Source organism: Canis lupus, chromosome 22 (genome assembly GCF_048164855.1).
Source record: "Canis lupus baileyi chromosome 22, mCanLup2.hap1, whole genome shotgun sequence".
NCBI lineage: Eukaryota > Metazoa > Chordata > Mammalia > Carnivora > Canidae > Canis > Canis lupus.
The window spans coordinates 27,093,307-27,113,683 of NC_132859.1; the positions used below are offsets into that span (position 1 = coordinate 27,093,307).

A 20,377-nucleotide genomic window follows, 5' to 3' on the forward strand; every position below is an offset into this window, starting at 1 on the left:
ACAAATTCCATGTACTTCTCACTACATGACCCAGAAAGATGAAGCCCAATATATAAAAGTCATGTATATTAGTCATGTACTAAGTAAACAATTCTTTCACATGGTAAATAATAAGTAGACTGAATGAAATGGTTTGCAAACCTGAATGACTTTGAGAGAGACGGAAATAAAGACAGTAAAAATAATAGTTGCCATTTAAAAAGTAATTTGGTTAGAAAGGGATTCAAAGGTATAAATCAAGAGACAAATTTTTCTAGCAATACCAATATTAGGACCACATAATATAACTTAATCAAAAGCACATGAATTTCAAATCATTGTTGAAAACTGAAAAATGAATATTAAGATTATCAATATTATAATTTACATTGTGAAAGTGAAAACAAATCTACATTTTAAGAATAGAAAATAATCATTACTATCAAAAATGGCTAAAATAACTTTTTTATTAACACAAGGTGAATATTGCATTCAATTAAAACTCCTCTATGGATTCTGTATTTTACTAAAATTACAAAGAGGTAACACTAATTTGAATTACTCAAGGTTCTACATACGTTCTTTTGACATCTTGTTCAATCATTGATCGAAGTTCTTTATCTTGAAAAAATTTATTCCAAAGACTCTGAAATGAGGAAAACAACCTATTTAAAATAATCTTACACCTTTGCTTGACTTTTATGATCTCAATTTAATAATTTAAGTGATCACATTTATCCTTCTCTGAGTTATTTTACAATGCAGAAAGGAAGCCTGAAATTGAAATAATTTTTATTAAAAGCTAGCTTAATATCAGAAACACACCCTTATACTAACATCAATTTTTCCCAGTAACAATACCGTATATATTTTAAAATTTTGTATTATCTATGTAAAGTGAATGATAGTTTTGCTGCTATACATCCACTAACTCCCTTATAGTAACAGAAAGGTCTGCTTGGATTAGAGCAGGGCCATAGGCCGACTGGTTTCAGCTTGAACCTGACCTGAATTCCCAATGCACTAAGAAAGATAATGCTTTCTACAAAGCTTGGTTTTATGATCAAACAAATTTTTAGGCACTTTTTAAAATGTGAATTTAAATAAAGCTTAAAATTTACTTAATATTTTATGTTGCTTTACTGTAGACTACATTATAACAACTTTATGTATCAGGGAAAACATGCTAATATTATATGTGAGCTGGAAAATAATTTCTGTTAGTGAAAAAATAGAAATTAGAGCAGCAGTTGAAGAAGTTATGCAATAACACCTCTAAAGTAATTCTTAGTCTTTCCTGGAATATGAGTGGGAATAGGCAGATCTTTTTCATTATCTTTAAAAACTTTTTAATAGACTCTCTACAAATATTCACTTTTCTTCCTGGCAATCAGTCCCACCAAGTGAACTTTACCTATTTTTATTATCAAGGGAGGCTTTCCTAGTCTCCCCATTACCCACTACAACCGTGATAAAACAGTTCTATCCTCCTGTTGATGCTCTCCTATTTTACCCTGAGTTCTTATGGTCCCCTGGGACTTCTCCATAGTGCCACTCAACAAAAATAGATTGTGAACCTCCTACAACACAGGGTGAACACAACATGGAATAACTTCCATCAGGTTTTAGAGACATAATATACAGAGTAAAAAACAAATAATTAGTTGGCATGAAATAACATTGCTTTCACAGTGATTGATAAGCAATCTCCTAAGCATATTCTTATGAGCAAAAGAAGCTGAAATATGAATAAAGATGAACTTTACCCCTTCATCCTGTGAAAGGGGATTATTGATCATCAAATCTTGCTGGCCAACAACCTTCCTTGGGTTTGTGATGTGCTGGCAAAGAAAGGAAGAAAACACACAAAAATCAGTTATTGGACTTTAAAGTATACATAAGAAAACAATTACATTAATTAAAGTACAACTTACTATTTCTTTAATGTTGCTATACCATGCTCTTAATTCTTTAATTCTACTTATCCACTGGCTTTTATCTTGAGGAAGAACACAAAGAAATAGCTGTCAAGAAAAAAAAGGGGAAACTTCCGTAAAAATCCTAACAAGTAACATGTAAAACTATGCCAAACAGAACCACCTGAAAATTGAAAGTGATATTCATATTCATGGTATTCCATATTTGTATCATTCCAATTCCCAATAAATTATATTTCGGAATGTTTATATATATTTGGACAATTCAAAAACTGAGCAAAGGCCAAATGAACATGATCCCAAAAGGTACACCATGGAAGTGACTCAAGCTCCTCTCCACATTTATATTAAAAATGAACAAGAATGCATTGAGGTTCAAGTATAATTCCCATTTTACAGTCTTATATTAATGCAGGTATTGACAGACACCAAGTCCAATGATTAATTTCAAGTTTTAAGATTTGTCTTAAAACAGGCAGGTAAAGGATGGAGAACAACAACCTGAGGGCAGGGTTTCAGATGTGAAGTTATTTCTTTTATGGCAGAAATGTAATTTACAACTGGCAATTGGCTTATGAAAATAACAAGCATTTTTAGAAAGACAAATTTGATTTAATTTAGTTTAATACGACAATAAAATAAATCTGGATTTGAGTTTATTTTTAGCAAACGAAGGATACTAAAAGTTAAACAACAAGGAATGGGGGGTGGGGCATGAATATTTGTATACAAATATTCTAGCAGCAGGTCTCCTGTCTTTGCTGCCTGCATCTAACAGAAGAAAAATGTATTTTAATTATTAACTCTAAATTATTAAATCTAAAACTGTCTAATACATCATGCGTTTCTTACTGTCTTTACTTGCACAGACTCTTTATGTTCAATTTATGCAGATAAAACCTAAAAAACTTTCAATAGAAGTCATTTCAGAAATAAATCTAAACCTCAATTAATTCATTTTGAGAGAACAAAAAGGGACAATATTGCCAGGCAATTACAAAAGATAACTGCAGATTATTACTAGTTTTGGTAATCAATGGCTCTTTCTCTTAAGAGATTGACCTAATTTTTTTCCATTTCTCTTTCCTGCTGTCCTTCACTTTAGGTTTCCAGTGGAAAAGAGAGAGAGAGAGAGAGAGAGAGAGAGAGAGAGAGAGAAATCTTTTCCATCTGCTGTTTCTGAGGCAAAGGGGTGGGGGGGGGGTACTAAATGGCTGCACTTGATACAGTGGGAAGCTGGAAGTAAATCTCCCTCTGCTCCTGCCTGGCTTCAAGGATTTCTGCAGAAGCTTCTGGGGAACATATTCAAAGGTGTTGCTTTGAATTCTGCTCCATCAAATGAGATGAAAGAACAGTTATTTCAAATAACTCTTTTACCATCACCAGTTATTCGGGACTAAGGTGGTTCAACCTTATTAGTAAATGTCCTATGAAAGATAAACTTGGATGGCCAAAAAATCGAGAGTCAAGTCTCCTGGAAAATTCAGTGATCCCCTGCATGGGTAATCTCCCAGGGCATCAGGTAATGTGTTGATATACTGCAACCACAAACTGTAAATAAATATTTTCTTCTTACCTTCCAGCAAATGCTGCGGAACCTGCTGCTTCTCAGCTGCCCATTAATCCCCTTCTGCCTTATTGTTGCCAAGTAATTGTTGTTTACAAATAGTTCTTCCCATTCTTTCCTATATGCAAGAAACCAAAGCATAGGGATCCTTTTGTTAAAATTCTCTGCTTGGAGAGGAATGCTACAGGAAATTAATTTTAAATAAGTCTAAGAAATGCAACTTTTAAAACGTATATATTTAGTTGTGTACTGTTTCTGAACGCATGGCTGTCTTTTTGGACACAGTTCTTCTGTAGATTTAATGAATATGTAGATCGCTATAATTATGCCAGCTACTGAAATTCATAATGTCTAAGGAGGCTATTCCATCTCCTCTAAAATGCTGGTAGCGCAGTTCAGTGAAACAAGAAAAAATATGAATATTAATATAAATATATGACTGCTTTAGCCATTGACAAAGACATGCCCGCTCCAAAAATACATAACAAAAAAGGATACCATTAATTATATTAACTTCTCACATGAAATATCTGTTTAAATGAACCCATTTCTCTTTAGTGTCAGGCTGCAGAGTTGAATATAATAGACTACTTTCTTTAACTTTTAGTGCTATTTACTATTGAAATCTCTGCAACTTCTTTCTACATGATCAGTTTTAAAATTTTAACAGGTGCAGGCAAATTTGAAAAAAACATCAAAAAATTAAAAAGCCTCACTGTAAAAACTGTTAAAGGCAAGCTTGAGTACCTTGCAGTACCTATGGCTGAGTAGATAAACAACTGAAATATGCCTCCCAGGCACGCAGACACCAGGGGCCTAACACCTGTGCCTCATTAATATACAAGTAAATCTGCTCTACTGGGAAACAATTGGAAATTAATTGTCCCAAACCATTTACTGAGTTTGAATAAAGGAAGGAGACCTATATTCCCTGCATCTTGTACCAAACTAAACATCAAGAATCATTTGTCAACAGTTGAGGCTATTGAGCGCAGCTTCATGAAATTTCTCTCAGATTTCATAATGCCACAAAAAACTTATCATGTAAAACTTATTATCAAAGCTGAAACCCTGGCAATCTTCTTCAGAGGGACTTCCTCAAAAGAAAGCCTTTAAAACAAACCATCCTCCTATACATACATGCAGTTGTCACTGGCCAAACCCTACTCATTTTGAGAAAAGACAGCGTTGCACACTATGTTATCTTAGAGCCAGTAACGCAACCAACTGCATATTTACAGTTTAAAAACCTGACTGTGATTCTGGAGTCCCGGGATCGAGTCCCACCATCAGGCTCCCTGCATGGAGCCTGCTTCTCGCTCTCTCTGTGTCTCTTATAAATAAATGAAATCTTAAAACAAAACAAAACAAAAACCTGACTGTGGGATACCTTCTCCAGAGTTTTCCAGAAGGGTGACCAAGGCAATGGCACATTCCTGACTTCCACAAGCAGGAGAACTTCCAGCTCAGCCTTGTAGCATTGATCCCCAAGCCTTCTGCCAGGAGAGGCTAGTGGCTAAGTATGTCAAATGAGACAAGCACTCCAGCTCCATACTGAAGAAATACATTCCTACCACCAGTCCGTGAAAATTTCTCACTCAACACTCCATTTTTAAGAGAAAATAATACTTCACTTCACTTTTATGTTAATTTGCATTTGTGTTATTAGTGAAAGTGAAAATTTTTCATCTTTTTGAGTCATTTTAGTTCTTAATAAAAATTTCCTTTCTTGTCCTTTGCCTATTTTAAGCACCATAGGATAATGGTTAAGAGAATGGACACAGAACCACACTTTCATTTTCACAGAAACACACAATTTACTACCTACTCACTGGGCAAGTTACTTAATGTCCCTGTGCCTCTGTTTCCTCACCTGTAAAATGAAATAATAGTATCTACCTCAAAGAATTATTATAAGGATTAAAATACATGCAAATCCTCAGAAGCATATCTAGAATATCATAACATTTTTAAAAAATTAGTATTATTGTTAATAATAACTACAATATCGCTCTTATCTTAGTGTGGCTTATTAGTCGCTCAAAAGAGTTTTTTATACATTAAAAAATTTCACATCTTTGTTTGCCACACACATATACTTTTTAACACAATATCTTGATTTTCAACACAGTGAAGCTTTTTAATTTGTATATTAATTTAAATCTAACATTTATTTTCTCCTGATGATCTTTCCATTGTTTTCATGCTTAATTCTTTGCTGCTTCGAGTTCAAAGAAATCTTTACTGAAATCTTGTTTTTTTTTTTTAAATCACATTAGTCCATTTGTAATACCTATAGTATTTTAAATACATTATCTATTTCCCAACAATCTTACATATATCATCCATGTCTCATATTCAGGTTTTGTTTTTATCCAGTTTTAGCCGTACTCAAAGATAAGATAAGCAATGAGTACATCTCAGAAAATGTTAAGTATGTCTAAATAGCCTGTGGTCTGCAAGCAAAAAGTGCATATTTTAAATAGATTCTGAACCCAAAGGGAATCAAAATTTGTGCAAGACAATGCAGTTCCATGGCCCAAAACCACCAAAACGTTCCAGATAGAGAGGGAAGTGTGAGGCAAGGACTCCCCCAGTCTCTTCCAAAATCAGCTTCTATTCTCAGGTACCAGGACAGTATAAAGGTAGACACAGCTGGTGGCTAGATTCATTGCCATCTTGTCAAGTTACACAGCCTTTTAAGGTCAAGTTACATACTACTTATGTAATGAAGGATAATTATTTGTTAGCTTAAATAAGACCCTGGGCCTTGATTACAGTGTCGGTAGACAGAACAGGAGACTGGGGCATGTGAAATGGAAACATTATCTTTGGAATTCACAATCATCTCAATTTATTCAGTGTACTTAGAGTTCCAATTAAGGCTTAAAGCCTCAAACTGATGAAGAAACCTAACAACAGAGGAATACGAAGGCCACAAGATAATTCATTGTCTTGTTCTTCTATGGCATTGTGTTTCATTAGTAAACAGTGATATAGAGTAAACACAAGTGACAGTTCCTACTATATGCTTAGCACTCAGATTAGAGAAAGCATGAAGTTAAAGAGGTAGATGGATCTGTAAACCATTAATATTCTGGTGAAGGCAAAGTACTCTTGGCAGTGCAGAGAAAGCAGAACAAGTTTTATACCTAAAAATTAAAACTGAGTATAGAAAATATTAGCAGCACTGCAGGTACTCAAAGGCTACCTACTGCAAGAGCTGGGCTGCAGAGCTTAAACAGTCCATTGAGGACAAAATGTTGAATAATTTAGCTCTTTGAGGGGAGCCAAACCAAAATAAAAGGTTTTTACAATCATAAATATGAATGGTGAACTACTCCTGAATTCAGATCAAGACATGGGCAAAGAATACTGTTATTGACAAGTCAGTGGTGGAATTTTTCAGTTAACAAAAATAAAGGAAAAGTAGTTCCTAAACTTTGTCTTATATTTTTAAAAAAGCATACAGTATGCCTGTAATAGCCCAAACCTGGCAATGATGCTATTAAAATTCCAAAAAAAATCCATATATATTTAAAAATATAATATTTTAAGTAAATCACTTTTAATCTTTACAACAACTCTCCTGGATGTGTATTCTTAATCCCTCTCTACCAATGAGGAAACTAAGACTCAGAAAAATTGAGTAAGGAAAAAAAAGAGAATTAGGTAAAGTATCTTCCTGGAATAACATGGAAGCAACACTAAAAGGGAAATATAATACTACAGACATCAAAGGACAAAAATGGTCTCTGGCAACAAGGCGAGACAAGAATATGACCTTTTATTTTCTTCCTGAGATTTCTAGTTTTTGAACATCAAGTACAAGGGTACAGAGATAAGTTTTCACCAGTTGGACTGAGAAACTAACTCAACAGCTGCTATGAGTGGTTAAAAACAACGTGGGGTATTTAGGTGTATAAAGGCCTCAAATGGAACAGATTAGACATACTTGGGCTTTAAGGCCAAAGCACTAGTTCCATCTAGTGGCAATCACTATGCCTTGCAGGCACTGGGTCCCTAAAAACAACCAGCATCTACGCAGGGAAAGGCAGAGAAACTGGTTTATTTCTCTAGCTAATGTTAATGGACATTAACATTAATGTTAACGGACTACTGTTAATGGACTGGTAGTGGCTGCCTTGGAAGCACTGTGTCAAAAAGGATTCTGAAGCTACCATATGCTCCTCAAAGAAGAACACTGTGACAAAAAATTTCAATGTAGGCCATGAGTGTTGCAGTCATTTCTCAGAACATGAAATCAACTTTTGCAGCAGCAATTGAGATCTCCTCCCCTCCCCCGCTTCGCTCCTCTGCCAAAGAACACCTATTTAGGTAAGCAAATCCTTGGCAATGTTTTTTGTATTTTTTTTTTTTTTTTGACATGGCAATCAACTAGAGTATGTAGTGAATAAATATAGCTGATGATCATTAGGAGCTCTCTATTTCTAATTATATATTTTAATGTAGTATTTTCCTAAGATACACACATAAAATTAGTATAAAACTAGTTAGCACCTTCTAAATGTAATTGTTTAAATACTTTTGTAACCTAAATAATGCATAAATTACTTGATTATGTGGCAATTCTGGACTGAAAATTTCTAAATTGTCATAAATGATGACACGCTAGAGAAAATAATTTTATACTGTATATTTTATATGATGGTTTCTAACCCCATTTTCAAGCACTACCTGGGAAGGCAGCAATGTCTTTATGGGACTAACTAAAGAAACCCAAACAACTACAATGACTGAAAATAGTTCAGAGACCACATAAAATCTAGGACTCAAGAACTCCAATACTTGGTTAAGAGATGCTACTCTGGTGCTCACTGATAAACTGCTGAAGGAATGGGACAGTCACCAGGGGGAAGTTCAACAGGTCACAGGGAAGGGAGATCATAGAGGGAGATGTGGTCAAGGAGCTCTGCAGAGATGGTCCTGTAGTTTACAAGGTCAACTAGCCTTTGATCATCTTGTTTTTTGAGATTTGACTAGAAATAGGAGCATTAAAGGCCAGAGCCAAACAAAGGTGATCTTTATGCAAAATAAGATCAGAGTTAGACACACAGAATATTTCAAAGTGAAAAAGCACAAGAAAACTAAATCTGATGTAAAAATGTTTATACAATTTTATGAACCTGAAGTGCATACCAAAATCTGAAAGAAATTGCCATATTAATAACTATAACTGCTTTACCAAATATATAGGTAAAAAGACAGAATAAATTTTAAATTTGTATAGAAATATATTAGTGAAAAATTTCTACTAATGAAAGGACTGTACCATAAATCTAATATTCCAACTAAGAGAGTATATATTTTAATGTCATCTTAAAGGAATGATTTTAAAAATACTATTCAAATAGAACAAGGAACATCTAACTTAAAAATCAATGGAAATATGAGAAGTGTAAATTAGGTATGTCAGCATCAGACTGTAAAGTGTGGCGCACCAGATATGGGTAAGCTACAACATTAGGACTGCAGGTGCCAAGATCAACCAGATAAACACTGATGTTATCTATAATTACCTCATTTTTAGCTTAAATCACAGGTAATGAGGGAACTCAGAGACTCTAAAAGGCAATTAGAAACTGTACTGGCTTTTCTGCTTCCTGTATCAGGAATTTTTAAAAACTTACTTTTATTTAAAGCTTTTTTCCTCCATAACGAAACATCAGGGCACATCACTTATACATATATAAATAAATATAAAAACAGAATGCACAATTACTCACAAGCTTCAAATGGATTTCTCTCTTATGTCTAGGTGAAATGTATTCTCACGTGATGAGGCTCCATTGAAACAAAGGCAACAAATAGTTCACTGTATGGAGGTTTGTTAAAATTAATTTATGATAATGTTTTGATTTGGGTTTGGATTGAACTCTGAACTGAGAAATTTTGAACTCTCACCTCAATATCCACAAGGACACAAAGAACTGAGTTAGCAACAGTTTTGGACTGTCAGATAATATTTTTTTTTAAAAAAATATATCATTCTCTTCAAAATATAATGTTTAAGAGCTTCTAAATTCAAAGGTCATATTAAATAGGTAAAGTCAATAAACATACCCTTAGAAAAGAAATTTTTAAGAGCTGTATCACAAGGTTATAAAAAGTTAAGTATACAATAAAGGTCATTATACTACTAATCAAGGGTTCAGCATTTAGAAACGAAGGGAGAAAAGGATCCTGTACCAAACTGTCTCTATGAAGTCATCTAAAACGAATGTGTTTTATATTCCTTAGTTAACTGATATTTCTTATATAATTAATGCTTTGTAAACCTTCCTGAAGACCTCCCCCACCTTCTTCACATCCCCACTGCACCACATTCACCTTGCTATTTGTGAAACTAGCATGCACTTGATATCTAACTTTCCATGTGATACAGAATTTGCCACCGTCTACAATGTAAACAGTACTATGAAGCAAATGCTTACAGAATTGAGAACAAATTATTCTCCAGTAATCTAGAGACAGACATTTATTTAGCAAACTCTGTTGTCTTCATTAAAAGTCAATCTTATTTCATAAACCATGTTTTTCAAGACTGGGTTGATGGGGGGTCCCTAGGTGGCTCAGCGGCTTGGAGCTTGCCTTGGGCTCAGGGTGTGACCCTGGAGACCCGGGATCGAGTCCTACGTTGGGCTCCCTGCATGGGGCCTGCTTCTCCCTCTGCCTGTCTTTGCCTCTCTCTCTCTCTCTCTCTCTCTCTGTCTCTCATGAATAAATAAAATCTTTAAAACAAAAAACAACCCCATTAAATATCTTAAAAAAAAAAAAAAAAAGACCGGGTTGACTTATAGGGTATTACACACATGGAAATACATGTATGCTTCAAATAATACTTTCTCTTTAAAAGATCTGAATGGAGTATAACTGAATCCAGCATTTGTTAATTTGTAGATAAGCAATATCCAATAGAACGGAGATAATAGTAATATTCTATATCTGTCCAATATAGCAATCAATCACATGTAGCTACTAAGCTGTTGAAATATGGCTAGTGCAAATAACTACATATTTTAATTAATTTAAATCTAAACTTAAATGGACTCATGCCAACTAAATGTTTCTATATTGAACATCAAAACTCAAAAGTGTTTTAGGATAATAAACTATTCATAGATACATTTGATTTTTAAAGTAACAACTATAAAAAGTTTCAAGAGATATAAATATACACATGATCTGTATCACATATAGTGTTACTGGGGAAAGAAGACAGACACACTTTAAAAGTTAAACAATGTAGCTAGTCAAAAAATCAAGACGGTTCCATAAGAGAGGTAACACAGTAGACAATTCTAAATGAATGGTGCTAATAAGATCAGATATAAATGTGATAGATATTTTTTTCTTTTTGGTCTCTATCTGCTTGTCCTTCCTTGTCTATATGTTTCTCTGTCTCTATCACCACCCTCTGCCCCTTGCTTCCTCTCACCTCCCTTTTCTTATACATACAAATAAAAGTCAGGGAAGTAAATCTTTAGTGATGAAGTGATGGATCTGTAAGTTGCCAAAAATAATCAATGCTGGCAAGAACCAGACCCAAGATTTGAATCATGAGCCTAATATGACCCCAATATTAGACTGGCTCAAAGATCCAGGATATGAAAATGTTAACTGAAAATGAGTCATGTGATAAACCAATTTTAAGTCAATATGGACATTATGTACTTTATAATTTGTTTGGATTAATGTACCTAAGAAAATAATTTCACACAGGCCTCTGAAAAGGTAAGGAAATCTCATCCAAGGGCCACCAGAAAATCTCACTTATATATAATTTAAAAGAAAAAAACTCACTACTATAAAAAATCCCATGCTTGAATACCCCATATATCCAACATAATGAAAGATCAATGTATGCCACATAAGTGATTTTTTTTTTTTTTTGCAACACAAAAATGTTGAGAGTATCATAGTATTTCTAAGCCTGAAAGAAATTTTTGTCCAGATGTGGTATACATTTGGAAAATGTATAGCTTTTGGCCCTGCATTAAATAACTCCATACTTGGGACGCCTGGGTGGCTGAGCGGTTTAGCGTCTGCCTTCCACCCAGGGCATGATCCTGGAGACCCGGGATTGAGTCCCACGTCGGGCTCCCTGCATGGAGCCTGCTTCTCCCTCTGCCTGTGTCTCTGCTTCCCTCTCTCTGTGTCTCTCATGAATAAATAAAATCTTTAAAAAAAAATAATAAAATAAAATAAAATAACTCCACACTGCTTTGCTTTTAGAGTTTTCCATTCTGTTTTTAGTGGCATCTTTCTCATGACTATCATTATCCGGCTATCGGCTACCAATTTGTATAATGATTATACATTAGCTTTTAAAAATCCTAAATCTACACCCCTGTCGCTTGCTCAGTGTGTCTTTTTTAAAATAAAGACAACAAACTAGACTTTAAGCTGTCATATATTCTAGCCTATTTCAACATCATAAATTAGCACTATCATTTTTAATTTTTAAAAAATGTGAAGACTGAGAATAAGGACTTGCAGGGCTCTCCCATGCCTAAACATACCTTAATAAACAAACATTCTGCCTGTTCTAATATTTTCCTCCTATTTCTAAGTTTCTGGTTATATTCTAAATGGTTGAAGTTATTAGAAATTTGACCTATAAATAACGGATATGTCACTTTTGTATCCAAAGGTCAGCAGCGAATCCCATTCTCTGGCCTTAGGCCTTGGGGGATCAGCCAAGACAGAATTCAGAGCCAAACTCTTAAGCAAGCATTTACTAGCAGTTAAAGCAAAAGCATCTTCTCAAGGTGGGAGAGGGGGCAGGCCCAGGGGTGGCAAATGTTTCAGGGAGTCAGATCATCTTTTCTCTTTCCTCTTCATGCTTGCATAGGTTATGGGTCACAGCTAGGGTGGTATCTGACTGAGGCTGCTTCCAATCATCTAAGGGATTCCTCCTACCAGTGGAGGGGGTGGGTGGTCCTGGGAGGTGGGGTTTGGCCCCATATGTTGGAATTGTCATGGCAGCCTTCTCCCTACAGGGAGAGGGTCAAAACCACAATGTACATGTATCATAATGAAGCTATATGCTACTGTTGGCAGGTGTCATAGGGGAGAATGCATGTGTATCCTCTTTGGCGTCTTTCCTTAACTATCTATCTTATCTCAAAGAAAAAAAAGGAAAAATCCCTTCTTCTGAATACTGAATATAGTGGGTGGGGGATAAAGGGTTGAGAGAAGACACTAAAGTGAAGAAATCAGGGTATGGACACCTAATTTGAGTCTGTACTGTTTCCTATGTAGGATAGAACACCAGTGGGAATATTTTTATTACTGATTTTTAAAAAATAGTTGTTCTGCATCACAGTGGAAGATGAACTTCCTTGTCCAGATTAAAAATATGTTTCATAAAAGTCCTGTCTTAGGCAGAAGTATTCTCCAATGATGAAATTTTATGTTTTCTGAAAATTCATCTATTTCAAGAGAACCCAAATCTAGTCCTGACTTTATAAAGGGCCTTTTGTTACTTTTTTCTATTGTTAACCATATGCTCAATAATTCAGATATATCCAAACGGATGCCACAAAATCTTTAACTGTATGTCCACAGATATCCTTACATGAACCAAAGAGATGTTTCCATAAAGCTGTCACATGGAACACTACTATTAAATTGAAAATTAGCACAAGAAAAACTCTCATTTTTTCTCCAGAGCTTTTAAAAAATATTATGATTAGGAATGGTACCTAGACATAGCAGGAAAGGTAGGAAAATGGGCTGCCCTTCCCTAGGGCCCATCAACAGTCCAGGTGACAGTGAGAAAAACAGGGATGGGAACAGTTAAAAAAAAAAAAAAAGCCAATAAAACCATGGCTTTATTTATTCCACTTCCTCAACCTTCTACTTGATCTCTCAAGTAGGAAAAAAATACTCATGTTCAACCTACACATAATCAGAATATTAAAAGAGAGAAGGAGGCTCTGGGTTTGGCCACATGGTCAGGTGGGGAAGGGGCAAGCAAACAAATGTAATTACAAACTCTTACTGTACACTGAACAAAATCTACATAACAAGAAGTCTGTGCCTGGTTCAATGACAGTAGAGCTCTGTTGCTCAACATAATTTTAAGATCTAGAAGCACATTAAAAAACTGGAATGAGAGTTAAGAATGTTCAACTATCCTGTTTTTGCTTCAAATGGGTTCAGAGACTTGGGCTTGTCATCTGAATTACTTTTCTAATCTGAACAAATAGCTTGAAATTCAATTTTTGAAAATCCTTGAAATATGTCAACCAGCTAAACTACTATATCTATCTCAGAACATTGCATCTATAATCATGAAATGAAAACTATGTCCATATGTTCAGATGATACTAGGACTTCTTTTAAATTTCAAATATTCTCTCATTAGCAGGCTATTTTTTATTCCATAGCTGCTTTATTGATTTTTTCCCTATTTCTAAGCACATAATATTCATTCTCAATTGTATCATTATCAACTATTTCATATAATTTTGTGATTTAAAGATTCTCATTTTCAACTCCACGCTAAATTTTTTGCTCATGTATTTAAATATATCAAACACCTATGATATACTAAAACCTAAATCTGTAAATACTACCAAAATACTAGTTCAATGTAATAGCAATGTCAACACATATATGTATAATACTCAACAACAGATATATGTAAATACTCCTATTGTAAGGTCCACTTTAGTTGTCTTTTATAATTAGGGGCATAATTTTGTCACTAACAAACATAAGGTCAATTGAATCTAACCATTCTAACAGTGTTCCGCCCCCGCCCCCTGCCCCAAAAGAACTCATTGTTAACAGAAAATTAAGACTACCTTTATTCATGTTGTTTACCTCATAGAAAAGTCCTATCCCCTCTACGGTGTCCAGTAGATATATCTTCCCTGTAACCAACACTTCTCTCATCCCTCAATTTTAATTACCCCATCTGGTACTCCTCTAGTTCTTAGTAAAATGTCCCCATTATAACATTGGTCATCATCCACATTAGTTGCTTCCATGTCTGTCCCTCCTCCTAGTTGATAAGTGAGGTGTGTTTTATTCCTCTTTGGATCTTGGAGGTTTAGCGTACTGGCTTGCCTATAGTGTACAATAAAGATTTGCAGAATGACTGAAGATTTGTTAGCTTTCTTGAACCAAATATATATAAACAAATATGAGAAAAACACTAATGGAAGCTCTAGAAAAAAATGAAAAATAGGGTTACTAACCACTGCCAGCTTTCCCTCAGAATGCAAGGTAATTTTGATAGAGAAAATAGACAAATACTGAGTATCAATCTCTATTAAAATATTCTGTGAAAATTCCAGCTTCAAAGTGTACCTTTGAGGCTTATAAATTGTTCGTCAAATCAAAAATCAATAATTAAGTCTTATGTAGAGCTAACTATATAACGACAAAGTAAATAAATAAGAGATCTGTAAAATGTTTAAGAAGATTTATAATTTTCCACTTTTAAACTATACTTCTTATATTATTTTCTCAAATTACAGATCCAGTAATACTCTTCAACATTATTGACCAAATAGTTAATTGACTTTGTCTGTTTCACTATCATACTTAAAAAGTCCAGCATGCTAATGTATACTACAAATAGTGACTCATGGGGCTGACAGGGGTACATTTCAACTGGGAGCACCAGGGGAAAACAGAAGTATGTCCAGGGGAAGGGACTCTCAGTGATGACTGACTCAGAGCAGCTTATTCTCATATTTCAAATGTATGCCTGTCTTTTCAAAGATAAATATTTACACAGCCTTGGATGACTGGAGCTTGCAGCTGACTATGTAAATAAACAAATACGAAAAAAATTTTTCCCCTAGAGCTTGGCTACAGATAATAAAAAGGGCTTGAAGGGGCTTCTGAAGCAAAGGAATTCAAACTAACATGTATACTCAAGTCAGTTTAGGTTATGTTAATGTAAGGCTGTAAATGCAAACAAGCCAGTTAATTAGTTAAATGGAAGGTAACATTTTCGGAGGCTTAAATGATCAATAATTAGTTCAGACAGTTGTATATTACAGAAAAACATAACCTACTGACCAGTTCTACTATCATAAAAAAATAATAAAGTTACTTCAAGAAGATACATTCAAGTGTGGTTTTTGTCTCCTTCTCTCAAATATAGCTTCATTATGGAGATATGAATAAAAGGTATTATTTTGGTTTTGGTTTCTGGAAAATGCAAAGGTTACATATTTTGTGCTCTCTGAAATTATCATTTAACTATAAAGGTTGTGGTGCTATTTCAACAAATATGAAAATGAGAAGAAAGTTTGATAATAAGACTGTCAGGTTAAATAAGCATGGATTTTATAAATATTCTTCCTATACAATCTATAGATAACTGTAGATATTTATAGATTTGATCTTTTAAAAATAACTGTAGATCCAATCCTTAAATACTCATTTACTGCCACTTTAGAACTGCACAGAATTTTAAAAATACTTTTCTGAGACAAAGGACAATTCTAATTGATGAAAAAGTTGGTTAAAACTTAAAGGAAATCTCAGAAAAGAGAGAAGAGAAAGGTGTAGAAACTAGTATTTGTTATTTAATATGTGTTAGATGACTAGGCCAAGTGTTCTATACATTTGTAGGTATGCTCCCTACAACTCTACAATATAGGAGCTGTTAATATTCCTTTAAAAAATTTTATTTATTTAGTCATGAGAAATACAGAGAAAGAGAGAAAGAGAGAGAGAGAGAGGCGCAGAGACACAGGCAGAGGGAGAAGCAGGCTCCATGCAGGGAGCCCCACGTGGGACTCCATCCAGGGTCTCCAGGATCAGGCCCTGGGCTGAAGGCAGCACTAAACCGCTGAGCCACCCGGGCTGCCCGAGCTGTTAACATTCCAATTTTACAAATAAGGTAATTAGGAATCAGAGAGGTTAATTATCTTGCCTAAGGTCACAAAGTCAGTAAGTGGTAGGGCTAAGATATAATCTTTAGTCATCCTTTTTTCTCTGTTTTTTCCAAATTGTTTCCCTGAATCATGTATTTATTCTTAAAAACTTATAGAGTTTATATGATATAGTTACATATAGTCTCAACAAAACACAGGCAACAAAAAGTGAGAAAAGCAATGCTTTAGGAATCCCAAAAAGCTTTTCTCATCTACTAATAAGCTATGCTACCCTGGGAGAATAAAATGGCAAGGGCTCAGGACCTTCAAAGGACTGGGTGGTGGAAGAGCAGGATGGAAATTTAGGTTAGTCTCTATTATCTTTAGTATATGCTATGTAGTATATGCTATGTAGTATATCTTTAGTATATGCTATGAAATGAATGTCCTCCTAACTCCCTCAATTCAATTCGTATGTTAAACCCCAACACCCAGATGTGATGAGTATTTGGGGGTGGGCAATGCAACTAGTGCCTCAGAGAGCTCTCTGGCTCCCCTGCTATGTGATAATACTGAGAAAAGATAGAGAACCGGGAATGGGCTCTTAGTGGACCACATATCTTGGACTTCTTAGTCTCCTTAATCTTGAATTTCCTAGTCTCCAGAACTGTGAGATATAAATATCTGTTGTTTATAAACCATCTAATCTGTGATAGGTTATAGCAGCCTGAACAGATTAATAGTACAACATTCAGCAATTAAATTGATTCTATGACTATATCCTTTTTTTTTTTTTTTAAGATTTTATTTATTTATTCATGAGAGACACACAGAGAAAGAGAGAGAGAGGCAGAGACACAGGCAGAGGGAGGAACAGGCTCCACGCAGGGAGCCCAATGTGGGACTCGATCCCAGGTCTCCAGGATCAGGCCCTGGGCTGAAGGCGGCGCTAAACCGCTGAGCCACCAGGGCTGCCCCTATATTCTTAAATATAACAGAGTAACAAACTTCTATCACTCTTAGAACCGGAACCCAGATTTCTAAATTTTAAATCCAAAGTATGCTTTTGCTCTATGATCTCTACTAATATTTTGAATTACTACTTCATGGTTGTTTCAAGACACATAAGACCCACTTGCATACAAACGGGGAAAAAAAGGCATTATACTAGAAATAAATGTAAATGATAGAAAGATATTTTCCAAATTCTCTCAAATTACTGATTACATGTGAATCGGATACATAAAAGCTGTGAGCCTAATTTTTAAAGTTTACTCAATGACTAAACAATATTCAAATTAATGTATTTTTATTATTCAAGAAAAGAATTAACTTTAGATTCAAAAAGCCAAACCAAATATATAATTTCCTTGAAAACTTTTTATCAATTTCAAAACAGCCTTTAACCCTGTGGGCTATAGGGAATCCCTGGGTGGCTCAGCAGTTTGGCGCTTGCCTTCGGCCTAGGGCATGATCCTGGAGTCCCAGGATTGAGTCTCACACAGGGCTCCCTGCATGGAGCTTGCTTCCCCCTCTGCCTGTGTCTCTGCCTCTCTCTCTCTCTCTCTCTCTCTGTGTCTGTCATGAATAAATAAATAAAATCTTAAAACAAAACAAAACAAAACTGTGGGCTATAGAACACACCATATTGAAAAAGGGAGGCAATTTCAGAAGCTCAGGTTAGTATTAAGAAACTAATAAACAGCACCCAATTTAGAGCTAATAAGATTCCCTTTATTTCTGCAACAAAAGTTCTTTTAAAATATGAAATATATTATTTCTTAAAAGGAAAAAAATAGGGGGAACCCTGGGTGGCGCAGCGGTTTGGCGCCTGCCTTTGGCCCAGGGCGCGATCCTGGAGACCCGGGATCGAATCCCACATCGGGCTCCCGGTGCATGGAGCCTGCTTCTCCCTCTGCCTATGTCTCTGCCTCTCTTTCTCTCTCTGTGTGACTATCATAAATAAAAATTAAAAAAAAAATTAAAAAAGGAAAAAAATAGGAAGCCAAAAAATGGCTATTACTTAATTTAAAAAATATAAACAATGTATACTTTACATATATTTAAGGTCTTTATAAATTTTTCAAGTCTCAAGCCCCCTACTATCCCAGTTGTAGGATTTACTAATTCAAAAGACATGCATTAGTACTTTGCAATCCCTTCTGCGTCCAACTACCTTTGTTTTTTTAATTCAACAGCAGTGTTTCTAACTATTATAATCTTTGTTTATTGGTGATAAGTTATAACAGAACCACCATTCGTTGTTACTATTTTGAACTGTCTCTCCTGGAGTCAACCCTTCATTTACGAAGTATTATTTGTAAATTATCCAATTGTTAAAATTCACAGGATAATACATTTTTCCTAGTGGCACAGCTTGGGAAAATATACCCAGAAATGGTACCATGTGAAATTAAATTTAAAAGTGATTAGGGTAGACTACATTATTTACTACTGTGTACTAGAATCTAGAAAATCACAGTTAAATATACAAATTTATTTAAAAATAATCTACAATGACTTATTTTCTATCCTATGACATTTTTACAACGCCAAGATGATGTCTGAAAATTAAGCAATATTCTGAGTTTCCCAGAGAATGCCAATAACTGGTCTGAGTTTTCTCTAAATTGACTATTTAACCAGTGTATTTTAACATGGATTTGTTGCTACATAACCTAAGTCTTAAATGAGGTAATCCTAAATCTTTAATATCCTAAATCAAAGTGAGACAAAAATGAAGCTATTTTCCATTTTGGGAATCCAGTATTATATGTGAAAAAAGCATTACACAGATTCAAAAGCCATATAGACTTCTATGAACTTTTGTGAAAAGTTATGATTTGATCAATAAAGATATTTAGAAACACAGGATAAAAAAGGAAAGTTTAAAAATGTTCACCTTCAATTTATTTCATAGGTCACTGTTATGCCATCTAATAAGATAATTAAAAACATGCAAGCAGCTGGTACTACAGCTAAACAGATTAATGTAATAGTCTGTAGTCATATGTGCTGGCAAGGGGCTCGCCTCTTTGGAGAGGAGAAGGTCAGCTGCCCTTGGGAAGAGAAGGAGGGTGGTGGGGAGAGACTATTCTTTCTACCATGTGGCCCTGTGCTACAGTCCCTAAGTTAATCATCTACTGCAAACTGCTAATCAGCAGACTACTACTCCTCTTTCATACCCAGCAAGGGTCTCTCAGTTTTAATGGTTAAATAAGAAATGCAGAAAGCTCATATAATCTGACAGAAAACACTGGTCTTTAAAAAGCATAAGGTCTGTTGCATAAACCAGTATCTTTTCAATTCTTACAAATTTTCCGTTTTAACACATCATCTGCAAATTAGTTGGGAGACATATAATTGCATTTTAATCAAAAGTTCTAAAACACCATCTATTACCTAGGCACCATATAATATTCATACCAGTGCCTTAGGAGTTAAATTCAACTACACTCCATTTGAATCAATGAAGCAAAACCACAAAAGACACAAATCCAAGTAAAACCTCCTGGCCTACAAAAAACAAATCTATGAACATTAGGTACATAACACTATCGTGTTGGGATCTGTTCAGTTCTAAATTTCTAAATTTGTCAAAATTCCAAAAATCCACCTCTCAACTTATACAAAGAGTAAAACATCTTCCTTTTATTACTGCTATGTGTACAAATTTGGCATACAAAGGCAACTGAGAATATTGTATCAGAGATGGAGCATTTCAAACCTCAGGTTAACCTTGTTCTTAGCTCCTTTTCTGCTAACAGACAAAACTTATTTTCCTGTGAGTCACATCCTTTGTTACCTTCCTTTTAGTGTCTCTATATCAGGGTGCTGTAAAAAATTCTAAATACCAGAAGATTACCAATGATGACAATGATGACAGTGCCACAGACTAGAAGATAAAAGCAGCTATCATTTACTGAGCATTTACCACATGACACTATCCCATTAACTCCTCCTAACAATTGTGTTTTCTTACCCCCACTTTAATGGTGAGGAAACTGAGGCTAAGACATGTCCAAAGT

General features: G+C 34.9%; 1 protein-coding gene and 1 long non-coding RNA gene across 26 annotated transcripts in view; one reads left to right on the forward strand and one right to left on the reverse strand.

Moving 5' to 3' along the window:
- Window positions 1-20,377, reverse strand: part of TBC1D5 (TBC1 domain family member 5) — a 546,849-nt gene that overhangs the window by 242,682 nt on the left and 283,790 nt on the right. For all 21 annotated transcript variants that reach the window (XM_072792900.1, XM_072792895.1, XM_072792888.1 and 18 more), the window contains 4 exons: window positions 3,493-3,601; window positions 1,914-2,003; window positions 1,746-1,820; window positions 558-625 (listed from right to left, as the gene is read on the reverse strand). In XM_072792900.1, the coding sequence (XP_072649001.1) occupies window positions 558-625; window positions 1,746-1,820; window positions 1,914-2,003; window positions 3,493-3,601 (342 nt within the window). The remainder of the gene's footprint in view (window positions 1-557; window positions 626-1,745; window positions 1,821-1,913; window positions 2,004-3,492; window positions 3,602-20,377) is intronic.
- LOC140614080 (uncharacterized) overlaps window positions 1-20,377 on the forward strand; it is a 121,364-nt gene that overhangs the window by 98,393 nt on the left and 2,594 nt on the right. For 4 of the 5 annotated variants that reach the window (XR_012014969.1, XR_012014971.1, XR_012014970.1 and 1 more), the window contains 2 exons: window positions 3,022-3,438; window positions 9,263-9,329. This is a non-coding gene — a long non-coding RNA (uncharacterized lncRNA). The remainder of the gene's footprint in view (window positions 1-3,021; window positions 3,439-9,262; window positions 9,330-20,377) is intronic. The other variant, XR_012014972.1, reaches the window with a different exon arrangement.